Raw genomic sequence first — 22732 nt, forward strand, 5'->3', positions numbered from 1 at the left:
TGTAGTTTAATATGACTAAGACAAAGCTGTTAGTGGCGATCTAGGACTGAGTTTTATATTTATATATACTTGATTATTGATTGTCCACCTTTAAAATTTTGTAGGATAACAAGATCTTATATTGCGTTCACGTAATTGTTTTCTTACATGTAACCATCTTATTGCATATTGTTTGGCAAAAAAAAAATACTACCTTGTCTAACATGAGATTTTCAGAATAGAAATGCCGCCACGTGGACAAGTAAGGATTAACGATGATGTATCAGACGATGCCAACAGCAATAATCAGAATGGAAATCAAGGGCGAGGTAGAGCAAGAGTTGCAAGAGGCGAAGCTGTGGGATTTAGAATGAGAGCAAAAATTTCTGGTTTTCTAAAATTAGACCCACCAAAATTCTATGGAAATGAACAGGCTAGTCAGGCTGATAGCTGGATGTGTCGCATGGAACAGAGTTTGGAGGCTTATGGATGCGATGATAGGAGCAAAGTATGTCTTGCAGTTTACTTGTTGAAAGATGATGCATATGACTGGTGGGAAAGTGTCAAGGCTCTTCTGGAAGAAACACGAGGTGTGATTACTTGGGGGGACTTTAAGAAAGCATTCTTGGAAGAATATTTTCCTAAAGTGGACAAAGATTCAAAAGTTACAGAGTTCTTTGAATTAAAACAGGGGACCATGACTGTGGCCGAATATGCTAAGAAGTTCAGTACCTTGATCTGTTATGCTCCTTGGGTTGCAAGAAACATGCAAGAGAAGATGCACTGTTTTCTTATGGGGTTGAAACCCCAAATCTATGATCGTGTGGTAGCAAACAGATCAAACACATATGCTGAATTATTAGATCGGGCAAAGCTAGCCGAGAGTGGCCTTGCAGTAGTTGCACAAGATATTTCGACTGGTGGTACCAGTTCATGGAAGCGACCTACGCCTGTGTTACAAAGGACTATTCTGAAGAGGATCAAAGGACCTAACCATCAAGATTATTTTGCGAAAGCCAAGTGTGAGACTTGTGGAGGGAACCATCATACTTCTACTTGTTACCGAACTACTAAGGCGTGTTTCAGATGTGGCAAGACAGATCATATAGCCAAGGATTGTACCCAACAAAAACCTTGACCAGACCAAGTAGGGCAGCAAGGACATAAAGTTAGAATAGTCCGTGTCATTCGTCGTCCTGTTCAGAATAAAAACAATAATGGAGGTCAGGCACAAAAAAAAACCACAGGCTCGTGTTTATGCATTGACTGAAGAACAGGCAGATGTACTCATTCTTTCATATCTTGGAGATTTGTATCGGCACATTCATTGCATGATTCTATTATGTCTGAGCCTCTTACTGTTTCTACACCGTTGGGAAAAGTGTTGATAACCAAGAAAATAATTAAGGACTGTGAATTAACTCAAGAGAGCCACAAAATAATAGCTGACCTTATATTATTGGACATGAATGATTTCGACTGTATCGTGGGTATGGACATAATGAAGAGATGTAGGGCGAAATTAGATTGTCATCAACGTGTGGCACAGGTTGAATCTGAAGACGGGAATAAATTCATATTTTATGGGAAATGTTCGAGAGCAAAAGTCCTCTGATATCTGCTATAAAAATGTAAAGACTACTAAAGAATGGATGTGATGTGTGCTTGATTTATGCAACGAAAACAGAAGAAGCCGATAAGAGTGTTGATGGTATCCGTGTGGTCCAAGACTTTCCTGATATTTTTCCAGAAGAAATACCGGGACTTCCACCAAAGAGAGAAGTGGAATTCTGTATTGACTTACCACCAGGGACCGAACCCATTTCAAGAGCACCATACCGGATGGCCCCAGCCGAATTGAAGGAATTGAAGGATCAATTGCAATAGCTACTAGATAAAGGGTACATTAGAACTAGAAATTCACCTTGGGGTGCCCCCGTGTTATTTGTGAAGAAGAAAGATGGATCGATGCGTTTATGTATTGACTATAGATAGATAAATAGAGCAACAATAAAGAATAAGTACCCACTGCCGAGAATTGACGATTTGTTTGACCACCTTCAAGGACAGCTATTTACTCAAAGATAGACCTAAGATCTGGATATCACCAATTGAGAGTGACAGAGGCAGACGTACCGAAAACAGCATTTAGAACCCGATATGGTCACTATGAATTTTTAGTGATGCCATTTGGATTGACTAATGCTCCAGCAGTATTCATGGATCTGATGAATCGAGTGTTCAAGGAATTTCTGGATCGATTTGTCATAGTTTTTATCGATGACATTTTGGTATACTCAAGGAAAGAGGACGAACATGAAGAACACTTAAGAATAGTATTGCAAACTTTTAGAGAACATCGACTTTATGCAAAGTTGAGTAAGTGTGAATTTGGGCTAAGTCGAGTAACTTTCTTAGGCCACGTGATATCAACACAGGGTATATCAGTTGACCCAAGTAAAGTTGAGGCAGTACTAAATTGGTCAAGACCAAAGTCTGTACCAGATGATTCAGAGCTTTTTGGGTCTAGCAGGATACTACCAGAGGTTCATCGCGGGATTCTCAAAAATAGCAAAACCATTAACCTAGCTGACACAGAAAGAAGTAAAGTTTCGATGGTCAGAAGAATGTGAGAAAAGCTTTGAAGAGCTCAAGCAGAAATTAACGAGCGCACCTGTCTTAACTATCCCTGAAGGTACTGAAGGATTTGCAGTGTATACTGATGCCTCACACAAAGGTTTAAGATGTGTTTTGATGCAAAATGGACATGTAGTCGCCTATGCCTCACGATAATTAAAGCTGCATGAGCTGAAATACCCAGTTCACGACTTAGAGCTAGCAGCCATAGTGTTTTCATTGAAAATATGGCGACACTATCTTTATTCAGCCCATGTTGGTGAATTCCCACCACAACCATTTCCGCACGAGAAAAAAATTGATATCCGACATCAATACCTACCATCGTGAATGGACAAAAAGTCCTAGTATATCAAATTTTACTCGAGGAGCTGATAACAATTTTTCAAGACCATCCCAGAAAATAAATTAAATTTGATTATACGGAATTAATCATCAACAAGTAATCTTTCGAAGGATCAAGCACACATGAAATAGATTTCTAAGTCACATATACATGGATGTGGATAACTAATATAGACACGTTGAAATTTTCATTACAAAAATTCTCTCGTGGTTTAGAACTAGTTTAATTTACACAGAAATCAGAAGGATACAAGTCCAAAATACCTGGAATTGAATCGACTCTCTTCTCGGAGTTTAAGGTAGCATGAGTCCTCATCATCTGGTAATTCAATAGCCGCGGTTTTTTAACAAAACATAAAGAGAAGCAGATGAGAGAACTGTAAAGCAGAAAACTATGACTCAAAACGGTTACATATAAGTCAGAGCGAGAACAACGGGTGTAATTGACAAGGATAATCTATAGATTAATGTCGCTAAGGTTGTTCAAAACGGTTAGAACAATTAACCTCCCCCATCATAATTTATTTCATTTGATACACATGGAAAAGTGGTTTAAATGCATCCCATTCAGGATATGTGAATTATAAATGACATGCCTCGGAAATGGCCTTCAAATCAGGTCGCTGGGCAGGATATTTAGAGTAATATTCAGCAGCGTTCTCTGTCTGCACATGTTTAACATCATAAGTTAGTAGCAAATCATTTGCTTCAAGGATAAAAACTGAACAAATAATCGATGGGATTGCTGGAAAGGGAAGCTATTAGTTTTAGAACAATATGACAAGATGACTCCCCGAGTGATTAATCAATTGCTTACAAAATATTAAATTGAAATTTTGAATCCATTCATGAAATAGTTAATCTTAACATTTAAATATCCCCATCATGCCTTGGATTGGGAATGCGGGACTCTCGACATTCACAAGTAATTATTGTTCAATAATTAAAAATAATGTCTGTAATATTAAATACAGCGGAAAAAGTTGCATTTTATAAATGACCCGATTACATATTAATTCACTAATGTAAGCTAGATTTTATATTACAACAAAATATTCTACCACATTACAATTTTACACGATAATTTATCTCGTCAATATTTAATAACAAAAGGTGACGAGTAATTATATATCTAAATATATATATATGCTTCATCATTATATACATATGCATCATTATATATATATGCCTCAGCAACAGAAACGTCCTCATGCTGGGTGATGAGGAATGTAAACGATCCAAGATACAGTGACTGGAATAGACATGCCAGAAGGGTAGGCTCCCTCCTCCACAAGTAATCCAGAAAACGTATATATAATTTCCTCCATCAACGTAGATACTCCATCTATATTCGTAACAATATAGTTATGGACCTCGCTCCCATGCTCATCCACAAGTACGATCAACACCATGATTTCCTAGTTATCATCCACACACAAAATGATAACCGCCTCCGAGGGGGTAAGCAATAGCTCAGTATGCTCACCAGAGACTACGGACATACTGCGCCTTATCGGCCTACAACAACTCTCGAGCTAGTCTCAGCTTCGTACCATCCCGACAATCCCCCCTCGAATCCAAACACAATTTCGAAAGAAGTAAAGCCGGAATCAAGGCTCAATATGTAATGCAATGTCGTGTCATGCATCGATGCTACATATATATAGAAAATTCGTGTGTGTAAAATATAATTTATTTTAGTGCATGCATCGATGTTTATGCAATGTCACAAACAATTCAAATAGACAATTTAATGACATATAATTCACATTCAACAAATATCAAATTTTACAAATACATGTTGTATATTACCCGATAATAACAAACCTCTTTGACAAGTAAGATGCTAGTAATTTATTTTATATCAACTTCGATCACGCTACAAAGTTCATACATACTCATGATCGTTATTGTCAAATAATAAATTTATCATATATCACTTGAATTTGATAATTTCGAGCTCAATTCCAAACCACTTATTTTCTTGATTAAATTATTTTTCGTGTTTCTAAAGCAGACTTCAATATTATTTAATTTGGTAAAATCTATCACTAACATATAATTATGACTAATCATTCTCCACACCTGCTTTATAGATCAAATTCCTAAAGAATTTGTATCGAGTTTTAGTTCATGTTTAAACACATATCATTATTCTACATGTTTTATGCTCAAAAAGCCATTTGTCGTCCTCGGAGAAACATAAGCTTCACAGTGTATTAATTGACCATGTACAGTATGAATGAAAACTTAAAAGTCTCTGTCAATTCAAATACAGTGTGGAAATATATTTAAAATGGTTTAGCTTAATAAACTAAAACCTTTTTATCAGGTAAATATATTTAAACGATATTTTTACTAAAAGTTATAAAGGTTTTATGTATATATATTGACTACAATACAAAAAGTTTTGAAAGAAAAACTGACTTAAAAGGCACAGATAATCAGTCTTGGTTAATAAATTCTCCATGGAATCCAAATAATAAAATTTCATATTTAACAACTAATATGACTTTAACGGTTTTTTTAGTAAATAAAAAATAATAATAATAATTAAGCTGAAAAATTACCTCAAAACTACAGTATAAGGTTGAAAGAAAAGGCTGAGCTTTTGTGACTTCTGAAAGCAATCGTCTTTCTTTTTATAATATAATTGAGTCTAGTATATAGGGAACAAGTAGTGTATAGCCTTCATCATTAGAGAGACAAGTAAATATTTTGATGGGACTATTTTTAGTTATTTTATCATATAATTTCCCTTTTTCTTTATATATCTATACATATATATATAATATTTCTTTACACATGTATTATAATATTTTTAATAAGTGTAATATATACGTGTATCATATATATATATATATATATAGTTAAACAATATGTATCAATAATTATATATATATATATATATATATATATATAATATTATGATAAATATTGGGGTCGTACAGGAAAACTCTTTTTGTGCTTCCCTTGTCATCAGCTTCTTGTCTTCCACACCTCTTCTCTTCTTCCTATAATTTTAATGAAAACGCGTAGCGCTTAATGGAAAAAACAACAATCAATTTGAGTTTGAGGTAGAGTTGAGATAACAGCACACAAAACAGTAATAAACCAAGAAAAAGGTGGAGTGAAGTCATTTGCCTGAATACATTGAAGGTATAGTTTATTGAATATACGGAGAGTTTCGGTGATCATGGTGTATATTGGTGGAGTTAACAATGACATTGCGAACCACATGAGTAGTGTCTGGCATTTGGAGCTTTCTTTTCTTAAGGATCTTGCTCCTTTTGTTTCGTCGAGACTCCACCTTCTTCCCAACGTCTCGCACAATGGTTTTTCTCAAAAGATATCTTCTGAAACTGGCAGAGGCTGACGCTATGTCGGAAAGCTCATCGTTGCAAAGGAGCACCATGGTGGCGGAGGGGATGTTTGAAATTTATCAAAGTTTTCTGAAAATTTTCGGAGTCCTGTCCTCACTCTATCTCACTCAATTGCGGTCATAAATGCTTTACTTTCTCGGGAGCGGCGATCCATTTTCCTTGTTTAATTAAACATAAACATTTCTTTTATGTGCACAAAATGTTTATTTAAATAGTATAATTATTTATGTATTATTGATTAAATGGTAAATTGATACATAAATTTTTGTTAATGGTCTAAATAATTACAATATTTATTAACTAAAAACTGTATTCTGTCTTTTACCCTACAAAATGCACAGCTAATTATTGTTTAAAATTAAGCATATTTTTATATTATATTTTAGAAGTAACAAATTTTGGTTAAATTTTGATTTATTCATAGTTTTTACTATACTAGATTAGATAGATATATTTTATATTTTTTTGAAAAGATTATTATTTAAGTATTTTTAAATAAATAAACTGTTAATAAAAAAATAAAATTTTAATTAATATATGAGAGTTGCCGCCAATAACCCATCGTCCTCATCTGCTCCCAAGAAAAGAGCCGAGACCTGGATTCAAGAAGAAACCCGGGCCCTTATATCTCTCCGTAGAGAGATTGACTCTCTGTTCAATACCTCCAAATCTAGTAAGCATTTGTGGGATAATATATCCTTGAAGATGAGGGAAAAAGGGTTTGACAGATCCCCCACTATGTGTACCGATAAATGGAGGAATTTACTGAAAGAGTTTAAGAAAGCTAAGCAGAATCATGATGGAAACGAAAACGGAAACGGATCTGCTAAGATGTCTTATTATAAGGAAATTGAAGACATTTTGAGGGAAAGGAGCAAGAATGGTCCTACCTGGAAAAATCCCATACCTCATACTAACGCTGCTGCTGCTGCTGCGGCTGGTGGTTCTAAAGTTGATTCTTTTATGCAGTTTGCTGATAAAAGTATTAGTTTTCGCTCCCTTGATATTAAAATCCTCTTGTTAATTTTTATGCTAAATGTTTTAGAAATGGAAACATGAAATGTGCTATTCTACGATTTTTAGGGCTTGTTGTTTGACCCACTTTGCAGTGTTTCGATAATGTGGACTTTGTTTATGTATTTATGGAGTTCCTAGTCGCAAATGTGTCTGCTCTTGATGGCATCGTTTGCCACAACAAGAATTTAGTTCTGTGAGTAGTATTGCTCAAGTGATGTACTCGGCACTTACTTTGGGTGTGTTATATACATACTCTGTTTATCTGTATCCTTCACCTACGTATTTTATGGGAAGATCATGTTTAGTAATCTCTTATTTTCAAGTTTCTGCTGCTATGCACAGCTGAAAATTTTTAAAGACATGATTTGATGTAATTTTTTGGAAATTTTTATCCTATGGTGTGTTTATGAAAGAAATGAATGGATTCGGGCATCTCAAGTCATAGGTATGTGTATGCTCGAGACCGACCCCATGCATACAATTATCTGTTTCTTATGGGACTTTTTTTGGTTGTTACAATTTTGGCATAAATTAATTCTTGGAAACCAGTTTATGTTACATCCTTATGATTTTATTTCATAACCTTTTGATAATGCGCTGTCTGGTTTGGGAGTCATGGAAACGGGTATGAAATAATTTTCCAATATTTTCTAGAATAATTTACAAGTGTCCATATGTGGAATAATTTATCCATGTATATATTGACAATTCCCTACCTTCAACAATAGTACAATATATGTGTTGAATCTTGGTATTAAATTTGTTTGGCCTTTTTTGCCTTTCCATGGATGTGTTGTCCTTCGATTGTACATTTTATATTTATTATTCATGAATTTTGTTTCTTATTTAATAAAATAACGTCCAGGCTATTTGGGGTGTGTCCTTGATTTCTCCATATCTATTTTTTAATGTTAAATGCCCGTGGACAATTATTGGTTAAAGACATTTTTCCTATAATTTCAGATGTTTCTATATCTGGGCGAATTGATCCAACTTATTTGGCTACTGCAGGTATTGATGATAACAATCTTACTTTTGGACCTATGGAAGGTGTGTTTACCAATCAAAGGATTTTAGTTTGACGCGTTTAGATTAAAAACTCACTCGTAGTTGAATTTTGGTGGTTGATCATATATGATATCTGCATGTTAGGCGTTAAGACGTGCAAAAAGTTCCATGTAATTTGATTGTTTAACAAATTCTGTAGTAATTGTGTGGTTTTATCACACAAGATGAGTAACTCTGTTTGAAGGATATGCTATCGTGATGATTTGGATTCCAACTTAGCTTACTTTACTTCATGAGTTATTGAGGTTTGTTTGATGATGCAAGGAGTCAGGTTCATCTCTTCTCTGTGAGAGCATATTCATTAAAATGTAGAATTTAGTAAAAAAAAAATGACTGACTTTGCCAAAAAGAAGGGATTGATAGTTTGTCTTGTCTCTGACATTCTTCCCCATCGATGGCTGAAATGTTTTGGGTTTAATGCACTTCCTGACATTGTCAAACCCTACCCTAGAATAAAGTGACAATTTTCAATTATTCCATGATCATGGTATCCTATTGATAGAAATATGTCATGTTTCATTTTCATCATGATTATTAAAGTATGCAAATTTTTTTATGAATACTGAAAAAAATATGAACCGTCAAATAATTAGCACATATTTGTTACTAAATAATGCTCTTTTAACTTGTTTTAACATATTGACAACGTAAATATGTTATTTTCATCAAGGTTAGGTTTAGGGTTTAGGGGTTTCGGGTTAGGGTTTCGGGTTTAGGGTTTAGGGTTTAGGGTTTTTTTTTTCCGGAAAACACCGCCGGATGCGGAGGGTTAGGCAGACCCCTACCTGTATATATCCACAAAATAAAAACTAACAACAAAAAGAAAACCTAAAAGAGGAGGGGGACTATACCAAGACCTTCTCAAAAAGGCTAAAGCAATATAAACATAAAGAGAAAGTAACCTAGGGACATAAATACATAAGCAAAAATAACCCTAGACTACGACAAAAGGTGCGTCAGAAAATAATCAAATACGAGCAGCGCTAAGAGTCAACATGCCGAAGAAGACCAAATAATAACTGGGAGATAAGTGCGGAATCCATGAAGAATCCAATCTGTCAAAACCACTCTAATCTGAGACCGGCTAACTGTATGAATCCCAGCAGTCAAAATAAGATCTGGCCAGGAAATCACTGTACAATGACGATAAAAAGCCAAAATGAAGATCGCAATCCAGCCCGAACAAAAAAGATCCAGCATCTGAAGTGTAAATCTGACGAAGGTATCATAACAAAAAAGAGGATCGTCCGGAAATAATCCCTGGAACCACCACGACATCCAGTAAACGCCTGTAAAAGAACTGATACGGCGGGCAAAGAGAAACTGCAGTAAACGCCCGCCAGGGACCAGAAATGGACCAAAGAGAGACACAAACAGAAATAGCGCTTCGGGAAATATGAGAGGGCCAAAGAAAAGCACCAATAGGGTAAGTGCAAGAGCCCACCCAATCCCGAGTAGACCAGAAATGTAGTGGGCGAGTGTCTGGGCCCACTCACACCAGTCTGGCAAAACGGAGGAAAAGAGAAACCCCCAAAAGAACAGTACCTGCAAAGAAAAAATATACATATACATATAAAAATGCCGAAGAAATGGATCCAAGAGAAGGAAAGGGCTGCAAGCGGCTAAGAACATCTATATCTCAGGTAGGGAAGTCCGGAGGTATCCGAACGTGCAAGTATGGAAATGTGCCTAGGGAGGGAGGGACCTAACTCTAAGGTAAAGTGCCTAAGGGTATGGGCCCTCGCCGCCAATGCATCTGCCACCGAATTACCCTCCCGGAATATATGCGAAATATGAACAGACCGCCCCCTCAACAGGACCAGAATCCTGGATACAATGTGATCAAGACCCCAGCAACATCGACGGGAACGAATGAACTGAATAGAAGTCAGAGAATCAAGCTCGATCCAAAGAGGGAAAAAAGAATGATCAGAACAATGGAGAAGACCCCTCCAAACCGCCCAAAGCTCAGCCCGGAGATAAGATCCAGCTCCGATGAACTCGCTGAATGAGAGCACCACCCTCCCGAAATCATCCCGAACAACGCCACCAGCAGAGGAGTCCCCAGATGTACCACGCGAGCTCCCATCCACATTAAGCTTGAAACACCCGGACGGCGGCCGCAGCCAGCGAACAATCGCCGTCCTATGTAATCGGTGGAGAGCAACCAAAATACCCATCGATCTCGCCACATGAAACACACTCAGCCAATGTCTGGGCTTGACACTACGCGCAGAGTGGGCGAGGCGCAGGTAAGACAAAATCTGGAACTTCACCGTCTCCCCAGAGATGGGAAGATGACGGTGCTTAGCATCGTTCCGCGCAGTCCAGAGGAACCACAGGACGATGCAGGGGAGAAACTCCCGCACATGGCCCCCCCGGGACCATACCAAATCTCTCTTCCACGCACTGAGGAACAAACTGAAATCCTCAGTGTCGGGAATACGAACCCGAAACACGGCGCCAAAGAAGTGCCAGACAGACCGAGTAACCGGGCTGCGAATGAATATGTGTGTGAATGTCTCAGCCATATCACAACACTGACATCTCGAGGCTAACGCTAAACCCCGACGCTGGAGCACCTCATCAACAGGGAGCCACTGATGCCAGAATCTCCAAAGGAAGAACGACATAGTAGGCCTCAACCAACTCCCCCAACACAGGCGGAATATATCAGAAGACGGAGCACGCTGACGGATCAGCTCCCAAGCAGATCTCATAGAGAAAGCACCATCGGAGCTATAGATCCATCGAGCCAGATCAGGGTCATCCGAAAGAACAGGAATCAAAACAATCTCCTCGGCAACCGAAGGAGCAACAACCGCACAAAGGCGATCAAAATCCTAGGACCCCTCAGAAAGAAAATGAGAGACCCGAACATCACGGCCCCCGCGGACCACACACCGGGAGGACAAAGGAACGTCCCCAAACCAAGTGTCATCCCAAAAGGAAACATCTCCGAGACCAACTCGCCAGCGAATGCCAGGCTCCGCGCGAGGGCGGATCCTGAGGAGACGACGCCAAATGGGGGAAATAGAAGCACGGGCGGGGACACAAGCAGGAGCATCCAGCCGGCAATACTTCCGGAAAAGGAATCTCGCCTAAAGAGAGGAGCCCTGCCGAAATCTGAACCATAATTTTATAGAGAAACATTCCACGAGATCTTTCAATCTGCGGAATCCAAGGCCCCCCTCAAGCACGGGAAGGCAAGCCCGGGACCACCTGGGCCCAGTGCCACTTTCTTGCCAAGGGTCTCGACCCCCAGAGGAAGGCATTGAAGGCCCGCTCAAGCTTCTCCATGACAGCCAGAGGTGGCTGAACCACCTGAAACAGATAAATCGGCATGGAGAGGAGCACGCTACGTATCAGGGTCATACGGCTACCCGGGGAGAGGGTCCGAATCTCCCAACCCTCTAACTTCCTACGAACAGACTGTAGGAGTGGCTCAAAAAGGGAGCACGTGCGATTACCCCGATAGAGGGGAACTCCGAGGTACTCGAGGGGCAGATGACCCTCGGCGAACCCGGTGATGCGCAAAAGCCGGGAGCGGAGGCGCGCAGAGCACCTCGGAGGCAAAATCAAATAGCTCTTGGCAGCATTCACACGCTGCCCCGAACAGTTCTCGTAATGATGCAGAAAATCAACAAGGCGCTGCATACCACGAGACCCACCATTGGCAAAAATAATGAAATCATCAGCGTAAGCCAAATGGGAAATCAAAATATCACAATCAGACCGATACCTACTCGCAGGATGCTGCAGGTAAATACGGTCAAGGCCGCGAGAATGATACTCCGCCCCCAAAACGAAAAGAAGGGGATACAATGGATCGCCCTGCCGGAGGCCTCTGGTGGAACCAAAAAACCTCGATAGGGAGCCATTGATGTTCACAGAGAAATGACGATGGGAAATGCAGGTCGAGACCAAAGCCACAACACGCTCAGAAAAACCAAAATGTCTCAAAACATCAAAGAGGAAACGCCACTGGACCCTATCATAGGCCTTGGCCATATCCAACTTCAAGATGACATTGCCACCACGAGTGGGGAGAGTAATGCTGTGAGTGAGCTCCTGGGCAAGGAGAATATTATCAGAGATCATCCGACCCGGAACGAAGCCACTCTGATTCGGGGAAACAAGTCTCTCCACCACATCCCTCAAACGAGAGTACAACAGCTTCGAGATGATTTTGTTCGTGACATTGCACAGACTGATCGGACGGAAGTCCGACCAAGCACGTGCACCCTCGACTTTGGGAATCAGAGTGATCGTGGTGGCGGTAAAGCCCTGAGGCATAGGAGAACTACGGAAAAAATCAAGAACAGCAGCAAAAACATCCTGATGGACAATCTCCCAGCAATTCTGGAAGAACGCCGAAGAAAATCCATCAGGGCCAGCAACGCTATCAGGGTGAATGGAGAAGACGGTCGTGCGGAACTCTTCCAAAGAGGGAATCACAGCAATACCATCATTCTCCATGGCAGAGATAACCGAGGGAAAACCCGAAAAATCAGGGCAATCGAGCGCAGATGGCTCCCCGGTAAGAAGATCCTGGAAAAACAAGGCTCCCGACTCCTTAATCAAATCCTGAGACGTCAGGCAGACCCCATTCTCCCATATGCGGAAAATTTTGTTTGTCACGCTCATTTTCCTCACCATATTATGGAAGAGTCTGGTGTTCCGCTCACCATCCTCAAGCCAATGGCAAGCCGCTTTCTGTTTCCAAAAATCCGCCTCCATGGCGGTGATACGGGCCAGATCCTCATTGCGATCGGACAGAGAAGTCCAATTCGCGTCAGAAGGGTCGACCTCACAGACATCCTCAGCTGAACGAACAGCCCTCTCAGCCTCAGTGAGTCTATCAAAGATGTTACCAAAAACATCCCGATTCCACCACCGGAGGTGATGCTTGAGACGCTTCATCTTGGCAAAAAGCCGAGGCATGTCGCTCAGACTGCAGGGCAGATTCCAATTAAGCCTCACAGTCTGCAAATAACCATGGTGCCTAACCCACATACGCTGGAAGCGAAACGAGCTCGCCCACGGGCAAAAACAGGAGCGGTAACCAAAAGCGGACAGTGATCCGAAACAGTACGAGCGAGATGTTCAACCCGAATCGAGCTGAAATTATCTCCCCAATCAACAGAAACCAAGACCCTGTCCAACCGCTTCCAAATGGTCTTATTCGTCCAAGTGAACGAAGACCCCTCAAAACCAGCATCGATCAGGCCAGAATCAAGAATAAAAGTGTTGAACTCCTCCATGGGTAGCAACCTACCACCACGGGAGCCCAAGCACTCAGACGCATCCCTGACGACATTAAAGTCGCCCCCAACCAGCCAGGGACCCAAAACAGGCTTAACCAAAAGCAAAGAAGCCCAAAGATCCCTACGCTGAACATAATCACATCTAGCATAGACAAAAGAACAAAATATCTCTGTCGGCAAGAAAGAGGCAGAGACTCTGATGTGAAGGAACTGAGCATGATCAAAAACACACTCCGCCCTTACATCAGCAGCAAAAAAAACCCAGATATGACCGGAGAGATTTGAGATGACTCTAGAAAACCCCAAACGACGAGTCATGAATCTTGGATCCAGATCAATCATGGGCTCCAAAAGAGCCAAAACCTTAATCTGTTTCTCCTTCACAAAGGCATGAAGCCTCTGCTGGGACTCCGAACCTCGGAGTCCCCGGATATTCCACTGTCGAGCAATCAACTCGTCCAGCATAGAAGTGGCATCAGCAGGGGATGCAGGAAAGGATGGGACCGAGTGACTGCTGTGATTTTCAATACAAACCTCCGGGGTGACAAACACAGTCACCACATCCGGGCGTGGAGATCCATGGTCATCCACGCAATCCACAAAAGGAACACTCTCATCGTCCTCAGCCACCGTGACCTCAGGGCGGTCAGAAATAGAGGCCTCCTGATGAGAACTCAAACCGACAGAGGGATCAGAAACACCTAATCCAAGCTCCTCAGAGCCAACCTCTGTCTCCTGCAAATGGGAAAGAACTCCAAAAGAGTTCGAAGCAAGAGGATCATCCCTCGGGAGAGCCTGACGAGCAGGTCTCCGTCTTTGTCTACGTCGGGGACCATGGCCATTGACATGAAGCTGAGGCTGTGGTCCCGGGACAATGACAGGAACAACACCCTGAGGAGGTGCCGGAACAGGAGGGGCCTCTGGCTGAGGATGGTCTCGATCAGCAGGCTTGGATCGAGCAGGTTTAGGATTTTTCCCATGTGAAAAGCAAACTTCTGTCGAATGACCCAACATTTTGCAATCCAAGCAATACCCAGAGATTTTCTCATAGACAACATCAATCTCCTGAGTATGATCACCCCAGCCCACCCAAATTTTCTTAACGGGCGGTTCCAACACATTCAACTCCACACAGACACGAGCAAAAGCGCTCCGAGAGGAGTTAGCAGTAAAGTCATCCATTTTCACCAGGTTGCCCAAAATCTTGGCAAGGGAAAAAAGGCTTTTCTTGTTAAACAAGTGAATGGGAAAACCCGGGAAACTGCACCCAAACCGGGGCAATGGGAGATTCTTCTTGAAGATTAAATTCCGGGGCCCATTTGGAAAAACGGATCCCGAGAGGTCCAACCATCATCTGCCCACGCGTCCAAAAGAACGCATAATCGTCTTCACACTGAAGTGACAGGATCAGAAAACCTCGAGGCAAAAACCTCAAATCAAAAGATCGCTTCAATCCCAAACGAGCAAATGCGGCAGAAATACCCGAGTTTGGGACTAAGGATCTATTACCAGAAATCTTCCCAACTAAAGAAAACTTAAAAGGCTCGATCAGAGAAGACATTACCTCATCCGGGAAATGAATACCCGGTTTCCCATTCTTAAGAGTCGGTGGGGGCATTTCTTCCATAGCATTGACGACATCTCCAAAGCCATTCTTCCCCGAGCGAGGGGAAGTAGGAGCCAGAGCATCCCTAAAGGACACCGGAAACGTCTTTGTCGCACGAGAATCAGATTTAGAAGCCATACCCGAGTTGTTGACTGTTGAGTTGACTCGGTCAACTCGCTGAGTTGACCCGGCCGAGTTGACCGGCGAGTTGACCACCGGAGATGTACCAAAGATCGGCGACGGCGAGGAGGTCACAAAACCGGTCTTCAATCCACTAGAACCGGGCATAAGAGGGGTCGATTGAACCATAGAAGGAGAGGAAAATCGATTTTGCCCTAGAAATTGGGGGTTTCCGACCGGTGGCCGGAAACCTGAAATTGAAGAGGGCAAAACTCGACCCATGACTGGACGACTAGATCCTAAAGAGGAATTGAAGAAATAAGCCGGAACACTACCTGAAATCGGCGGTGAAGTGGACGAAAACACATCGATTTGGGGGTTTTTGATCGGCGGCGTATTTTCTGAAATTGATGGAATGATTGGAGAGCCCATGGAATGAGGAGTATACGGTAGTGAGGAATTAGCCAAAGGAATCGCCACGTCGGAGTAATTTGAGAAACATTCCGACGCAGCTAGGGTTTGATGGTGGAAATCGGTAGATCTGAAATTGTCCGCCGGAGGAGAACACCGTTGACGACGGGGCCTGTGGCAATGGAATCGTCTGGACCTCACGATTCCAGATCTGGGGTTGTTGTGGAAAATGGTGACCGGCAATCGGCCAGACGAAGCGGCGAAGAACTCGCCGCCGCGGGGAACAGTGCAGGCGCAGCTTGTAACGAAGATTCCGGCGACAATACTGAGTTATTGAGAGTGGGGCTGGTACCAATGGAACCGTCTGCTCGAGGCGAGTCAGATGGTGGGTAGTCGGCGCCGGGAGGAACAGTGCACGGCGACGACGCGATTTTTGACGGAAATTGCGCAGTTTCGATCGGAAAATTAGAGGTGTTAGGGTCTGGGGTCTGGGCAGGGGTCCAGGGTCGAGGGTCAAGGGTCTGGGGTCCAGGGTTTAGGGGTTAGGGTTTAGGGTTTTTTTTTTTCCCGAAAAACACCGCCGGAAGCGGGGGGTTAGGCAGACCCCCAACCTGTATATATCCACAAATAAACAGTAACAAAATACAGAAGACAGAATAAAAACCTAAAAGAAGAGGTGGAAAAAACCAAAACCTCCTCAAAAAGGCTAAAGCAGTAGAAACTAGAAAACCAAATCAATCTAGGGAAGTAAAGACAAACGCAAAACTAACCCTAGAATACTACTAAAGAGCGCCAAACTAATCAAATACAAGCAGCGCTATAGACCACATACTGAGAAAGACAAAATGATAGCTGCGAGATGAAAACAGAAGCCAAGCAGAAACTCTCATCCAGAAGCTATCACCCCTGGTAAATCGAATCTGATAATGGTATGAAGCTCACCAGTCAAAAGAAGACCTGGCCTAGGAAGCCACTGTACAATGGCGATCAAAGAACAAAAAGTAGATCGCAATCCAGCCAGAACAAAAAAGACCCCCCATCTGAAGCAAGAGAATAAAGTGATAAAGCCCATGAAGTATAAGCTGGCTAAAGTCGCAACAATGCAGAGGATCATGCAGAAAGAACCCCTGAACCACCACAACTCCAGCAAACATCTATGCAAGAACGGAAGCAGCGAGCAAGGAGAACCCTGCAGTAAACGCCCACCAAGAACCAGGAATAAGTCATAGAAAAGCACCAACAGAAAGAGTGCTGTAGCCCACCCCGAACCAACCAGGACAAACACATCGTGTGCCAGTGTCTGGGCCCACTAGCACAGAGCAAATGAGAATGACAAACAAAGTCCCAGAGCAAAATACCTGCAATAAAAATACATATATATATATATATATATATATATATATATATATATATATAATTACCGAACAGATGTGATATAGAAAGAGATCCAAAAAGAGGAAAGGGCAAGGGAGCCCGGAACGATCCGAACGGGCAATGATGGAGATATCTCTAGGTAGTGAAGGACTTAACTCTAAGGTATAATTCCTGAGTAAATGAGCCCTCGCCGCCAAGGCATCCGCCACTGAATTCCCTTCCCGGTAAATATGCAATAGATGAACTAAACGCCCCCTCATCAGCAAAAGAATCCGTGTAACAATATGCTCAAGACCCCAAGTACACCGGCGAGAGCGAAGTATAAGAAGAGATATACGAGAATCAGTCTCAATCCAAAGAGGGAAGAAATGAAGATCAGAAGAAATGAGAAGACCCCTCCAAATAGCCCAAAGTTCTGCCCTGATATTGGTCCCAACTCCAATAAACTCACTGAAAGAAACCAGCACCTGACCAGAGGAGTCACGAACAACACCACCAACAGTAGAAGCTCCAGGACTACCTCTCGAACTCCCATCCACATTCAGTTTGAAGCACCCAACCGACGGTCTCAACCAACAGACAATCGCCATTTTATGAACCCTGCGCATATCAACAAAAAACCCCAGCGACCTCGCAGCATGCAAAACACCACGCCAGTGCATGGGCTTAACAGTAGACGCAGCGTGAGCGAGACGTAAATAGGACAAAATCTGAGACTTAACAGTCTCAGCAGAAATAGTGCAAATGACGGTGTTTCGCATCGTTACGAGCCGTCCAGAGAAACCATAAAAAAATGAAAGGCAAAAACTCCTTCACGTGGCCCCTAGGAGTCCACCCCGGATGCCTCTTCCAAGCACTGAGGAAGAGTTTGAAATCAGTGGTAAGGGGAATACGGACATGAAAAACAGCCCCAAAGTAATGCCATACAGACCTGGTAAGAGGGCAATCAATGAAAATGTGCGTGAATGTCTCAGGCATCTCACAACACTGACATTTAGACGCCAGCTCGAAACCACGACGCTGAAGCACATCGTCAACTGGAAGCCATTGATGCCAAAACCTCCAGAGGAAGAAAGACATAGTAGGCCTCAGCCCACTGCCCCAGCAAGGAGTGAAGATATCAGAAACTTGGTCTCTCAAGCGGACAAGCTCCCATGCGGATTTCAGCGAAAAAACACCGTCAGAACTATGCACCCAAACAGCCGAATCATGCTCCCCCGATGCAATTGGGATCAGAGTAATAGTCTCAGCAACAGAGGGAGGGACAACTGAACAGAGGAGGTCAAAATCCCAAACCCCATCTGAAAGAAAGTAAGAGACACGGACACCCCGAGCCCCCCGAACCAGCACCTGACTAGACAAGGGAACATCCCCACACCAGATGTCATCCCAAAAATTAACATCTCCCATCCCAATTCTCCATCGAATGCCAGATTCAGCACGAGCCCTAATCTTAAGCAAACGATGCCAAGTGGGAGAAATGAGCCCATCAGCTGAAACAAAAGCTGGATGCACCAACTGGCAGTATTTCCTCATCATGAATTTGGCCCATAGTGAGGAACCTTGACAAAAACGAAACCATAATTTAATGGAGAAGCTTTCCACAATATCTTTGAGCCTGCGAAATCCAAGACCCCCTTCAGAGACAGGAAGACACGCACGAGACCACCTCGCCCAATGCCATTTCTTATCCAAGGGTCTGGATCCCCACAGGAAATCATTGAAAACATTCTCAAGCCTCTCCATAACTGCCAGAGGTGGCTGGACTACCTGGAACATATAAATGGGAACCGAAAGGAGGACACTCCTAAGGAGTGTCATACGGCTTCTCGGGGAAAGAGTTTTAAGCTCCCAACCCTCCAACTTCTTACTCACCATCTGCACAAGAGGATCAAAAAGAGAGCAAACTCTATTCCCACGAAACAAAGGAACTCCGAGGTATTTGATAGGAAAATAACCCTCCCCAAACCCAGTGATACGAAGGAGACGGGCATGAGTACGACCAGAACACCTCGGAGGCAAAATAATGACGCTCTTAAATGCATTCACCAACTGCCCCGAGAAGTTTTCATAGTGATGCAAAAAATCCATGAGACTGTTCATCTCACGAGTCCCACCATTGGCAAAAATAATGATATCATCAGCATAAGCCAGGTGGGAAAGAGGGAGTTCACAACCAGATCGGTACCTAATCGCAGGATACTGACGATAAAGACGATCAAGCCCACGCGAAAGGTACTCAGCCCCCAGAATGAAAAGAAGAGGGGACAAAGGATCCCCCTGTCGGAGACCCCTAGTGGATCCAAAGAATCCGGTGAGGGAACCATTGATATTAACTGAAAATTGGCAATGAGAAATGCAGGCAGATATCAGCGACACAACCTGCTCTGAAAAGCCATAATGCCTCAAAACATCCAACAGAAAGACGGTGCATGCCATTCAATTGACACGGCAAATTCCAATTAAGCCTCACCGTCTGCAAAAAACCGTGGTGCCTGAGCCACATGCTCTGAAAGCGAAAAGAACTCGGCCCACTAGCAAATACCGGGACTGACACAAAAAGAGGACAATGATCAGAGACTGTACGAATGAGGTGTTCCACACGAATAGAATGAAAATGGTCACCCCAATCAACATACACAAAAACCCGATCAAGACGCTTCCAAATGGTCTTGTTCGTCCACGTGAACGAAGACCCCTCAAAACCAGCATCCACTAACCCAGAATCCAAAATAAAATGATTAAATTCTTCCATGGGAAGTAACCGCCCACCAGAAGAACCCAAACACTCAGACGAATTCCTAACTACATTAAAGTCGCCACCAACAAGCCAAGGACCCTGATCAGGCTTAACCTGAAGCAAAGAAGTCCAAAGCTGTCTGCGCCCAATGTAGTCACACTTAGCATAAACAAAGGAACAATACACAGTGGTCGGCAAAAAACTAGCAGAAACCCTGAAGTGAAGGAATTGAGTGTGATCAAGGAGACACTCAACCATCACATCCTCAGCAAAAAAAACCCAGATATGACCCGAGGAGTTCGATATAACTCGAGAAAAACCAAAACGACGAGTCATAAAACGAACATCTAGATCAATCATGGGTTCCAAAATAGCCAAGATCTTGACTCTCTTTTCTTTAACATGGGCATGTAGCCTCTGTTGAGACTCCGAGCTCCGGAGCCCCCTGACATTCCATATGAGAAAATTCATGGAGAATGGGCACCAGAACCGCCCTGTCGTTTTTTACGCGACCTATGAAAAGCATTCTCCTTATTTTTCTTAATATCCCCCATATCAGCATCCAGAATACGACTGTCAGACCTACAACCATCACCCGACTCAGAATGCCGATCAAATTCCTGATCAGTATCTCCAGCAGATTCCAGCCGAAAGACCAACTCACTGACATAAGGACCCTGCCTAGCAACCAATTCCTCAATCGCAGAAGAAGCATCATCAGGAGACAAAGGAACAGAGGGGATGGAATGACTGCTGTGATTCAAAGTGCAAGGCCCCAGAGAACCAAACACAGGCAACTCAGAAGTAGACGGTACCCCAATACCATCCACACAATCATCCAACTGTAACCCTCCATCAATAACCTCATCACTGAGGATCACACTCTCAACAAAAACAGACTCCAATTGATCCTTTCCAGAAGACCCAACACCGGCATCCTCCAGATTACCACATGGAGGATCCGCATCAACACAATCTAAGCCAACATGATCAGGCTCCGCATCCTGCCCATGCGAGAGCACCTCAAAAGGATTCAACTCAAGAGGATTCTTTCTTGGAAGAACCTGCCGAACTGGCCTCTTTCTCCCTCTTCGTCTGGGACCCGTGCCAGTTTTCTGAAGCTGAGGCTGGGTCCCCAAATTAAAACGAGGATCAACACCCCCTGGTGGGGCAGGCTCTGTTGAAGTGGGAGACTGACCTGGAGCACGGTCAGCAGGCTTAGGACGAACGGGTTTTGGGTTTTTGCCATGGGAATAACAAACACTGGTCGAATGACCCAGCATTTTGCAATCCGTGCAGTACCCGGGGATGCGCTCATAAATGACTTCAATTTCTTGAGCATGATCACCCCAACCCACCCAAATTTCTTTGACTGGCGTTTCCAACACATTAATTTCAACACAGACTCGGGCAAAAGCACCCCGAGTAGAGTCTGCAGTATGGTCATCCATCTTCACCGGTTTCCCCACAATTTTGGCCAAAGCAAATAGACTTTGCTTAGAAAACAAATGAGGGGGAAGACCCGGGAAGCGGATCCAAACAGGAGCAATGGGTGACTCCTCCTGAAGATTAAACTCTGGCGCCTACTTAGAGAAGCGGACCGACAGAGGTCCCACTTGCATAACCCCTTTAGTCCAAAAGAACGCATAGTCTTCTTCACAAGCAAGTGTGAGAACAAGAAAACCCCGAGGCATGAATTTTAAGTCAAAAGATCTAACTAGCCCCAATTTAGCAAAAGCCGCAGAAATACCAGAATTTGGAACTAGAGATCGATTACCTGAAATTTTTCCAACCAGAGCAAATTTGAAAGGTTCTGCCAGGAAAGAAATAACCTCATCCGGGAAGAGGATACCCGGTTTTCCATTCCGAAGAATCGGCACAGGCATGTCATTCATTGAATTGTGCAACTCATCAAAGCTTTTCTTGGCCGTCCGAGGGGACGGTGGAGTCAGGATATCACGAAATGACACAGTAAGAGGAGTAGGAACACGCGTACCTGTTTTGACTGTTTCAGCACAAGGGTTGACTGTCGAGTCAACTCGTTCCACCCGGCGGTTTGACTCGACCGAGTTGACTAGTGAGTTACCTGCCGGAGCACCACCTTGGATCGGCGACGGTGAGGGGAGTCCAGAACCGGTACCAATTTGAGCAGACTCGGGCATTGGAGGGTTCGATTGAACCAAAAAAGTTGAAGAAACTTGAGTTTGCCCTAGAAAAGAGGGGTTTCCGACCGGTGGCCGGAAACCTGAAATTGAGGATGGCAAAACACGACCCAAGCATGGGACGAAGGGATCTTGAAGAGTAATTGAGGAAAGGATCTGAAACGGTGGAGAAATTGACCTGAGAAGATGACGGAAAAGTGACACCCGCCTGAAAATTCTCAGATCTAAAATTCCCGGCGCCGGCGAACGGGGATTGTGCAATTGGTTGAGGCGTTTTGATTGCCATGCAGTGGGGATCACAGATCGGGCTTTGGATTTGACAGACAATAGGAGAATCATCCGGAATCGAAGAAGGAAATTCCGACGATTTCGTGAACAGTACAGGCGTAACTTGGCACGCCGATTGCAGGTGGTGGGCTGAGCTATTTACGGCGGGGTTGGTACCAAAAGAACCGCCGGCCTGAGGCGAGTCTAGGGTTTTGGGTTTAGGGTTTAGGGGTCGGGTTTAGGGTTTAGGCGTTAGGGGTTAGGGGTCTAGGGTGTTGGGTTTTGGGTTTTGGGGTTGAGGGTTGAGGGTTTGGGGTCTCGGGTATCGGGTGTAGGGGTCTGGGGTCTAGGGTGTA

The 22732-nt window shown here is 43.1% G+C and overlaps 4 protein-coding genes and 1 long non-coding RNA gene across 5 annotated transcripts; 2 read left to right on the top strand and 3 right to left on the bottom strand.

Annotated features, from left to right (window-relative positions):
• The first annotated feature begins 223 nt into the window (after positions 1-223).
• On the top strand, positions 224-1117 carry LOC140810542 (uncharacterized). Its single transcript, XM_073168373.1, has one exon. The coding sequence runs from the start codon at positions 224-226 to the stop codon at positions 1115-1117; it is 894 nt and encodes a 297-aa protein (XP_073024474.1).
• A 1768-nt stretch (positions 1118-2885) lies between these two features.
• Positions 2886-3841, bottom strand: LOC140810727 (uncharacterized). Its single transcript, XR_012113280.1, has 3 exons — positions 3558-3841; positions 3226-3280; positions 2886-2934 (listed from the first exon to the last, which is right to left on the bottom strand). It is a non-coding gene; the product is annotated as an uncharacterized lncRNA (long non-coding RNA).
• Positions 3842-6881: 3040 nt separating this feature from the next.
• On the top strand, positions 6882-8999 carry LOC140810543 (trihelix transcription factor GT-1-like). Its single transcript, XM_073168374.1, has 2 exons — positions 6882-7326; positions 8373-8999. Exons 1-2 carry the CDS (start codon positions 6882-6884, stop codon positions 8441-8443), a joined length of 516 nt encoding a protein of 171 aa, XP_073024475.1. The 3' UTR covers positions 8444-8999.
• A 420-nt stretch (positions 9000-9419) lies between these two features.
• On the bottom strand, positions 9420-13373 carry LOC140810544 (uncharacterized). The gene is made up of 4 exons (XM_073168375.1): positions 11652-13373; positions 11403-11555; positions 10250-11272; positions 9420-9974 (listed from the first exon to the last, which is right to left on the bottom strand). Exons 1-4 carry the CDS (start codon positions 13371-13373, stop codon positions 9420-9422), a joined length of 3453 nt encoding a protein of 1150 aa, XP_073024476.1.
• A 4560-nt stretch (positions 13374-17933) lies between these two features.
• On the bottom strand, positions 17934-20418 carry LOC140810545 (uncharacterized). The gene is made up of 2 exons (XM_073168376.1): positions 19590-20418; positions 17934-19543 (listed from the first exon to the last, which is right to left on the bottom strand). The coding sequence occupies exons 1-2, from the start codon at positions 20416-20418 to the stop codon at positions 17934-17936; spliced, it is 2439 nt and encodes an 812-aa protein (XP_073024477.1).
• Positions 20419-22732: the final 2314 nt, after the last annotated feature.

This window comes from Primulina eburnea, chromosome 13, assembly GCF_022965805.1.
Source record: "Primulina eburnea isolate SZY01 chromosome 13, ASM2296580v1, whole genome shotgun sequence".
Taxonomy (NCBI): Eukaryota; Viridiplantae; Streptophyta; class Magnoliopsida; order Lamiales; family Gesneriaceae; genus Primulina; species Primulina eburnea.

Bases quoted from the DNA above. Each gene is read 5' to 3' on its own strand.
- LOC140810543 (XM_073168374.1), top strand. From the start codon at position 6,882: ATGAGAGTTGCCGCCAATAACCCATCGTCCTCATCTGCTCCCAAGAAA. The intron at 7,327-8,372 runs GTATTAGTTTTC...TGGCTACTGCAG, and splicing joins TATGCAGTTTGCTGATAAAA to GTATTGATGATAACAATCTT.
- LOC140810544 (XM_073168375.1), bottom strand. From the start codon at position 13,373: ATGCCTCGGCTTTTTGCCAAGATGAAGCGTCTCAAGCATCACCTCCGG. The intron at 11,556-11,651 runs GTGGTCCCGGGC...ATTATGGTTCAG, and splicing joins GAAAGTGGCACTGGGCCCAG to ATTTCGGCAGGGCTCCTCTC. The intron at 11,273-11,402 runs GCGAGTTGGTCT...GAGGGGTCCTAG, and splicing joins GCGGAGCCTGGCATTCGCTG to GATTTTGATCGCCTTTGTGC.
- LOC140810542 (XM_073168373.1), top strand. From the start codon at position 224: ATGCCGCCACGTGGACAAGTAAGGATTAACGATGATGTATCAGACGAT.
- LOC140810545 (XM_073168376.1), bottom strand. From the start codon at position 20,418: ATGAATTTTCTCATATGGAATGTCAGGGGGCTCCGGAGCTCGGAGTCT. The intron at 19,544-19,589 runs GTTGTGTCGCTG...GCCAATTTTCAG, and splicing joins ATTATGGCTTTTCAGAGCAG to TTAATATCAATGGTTCCCTC.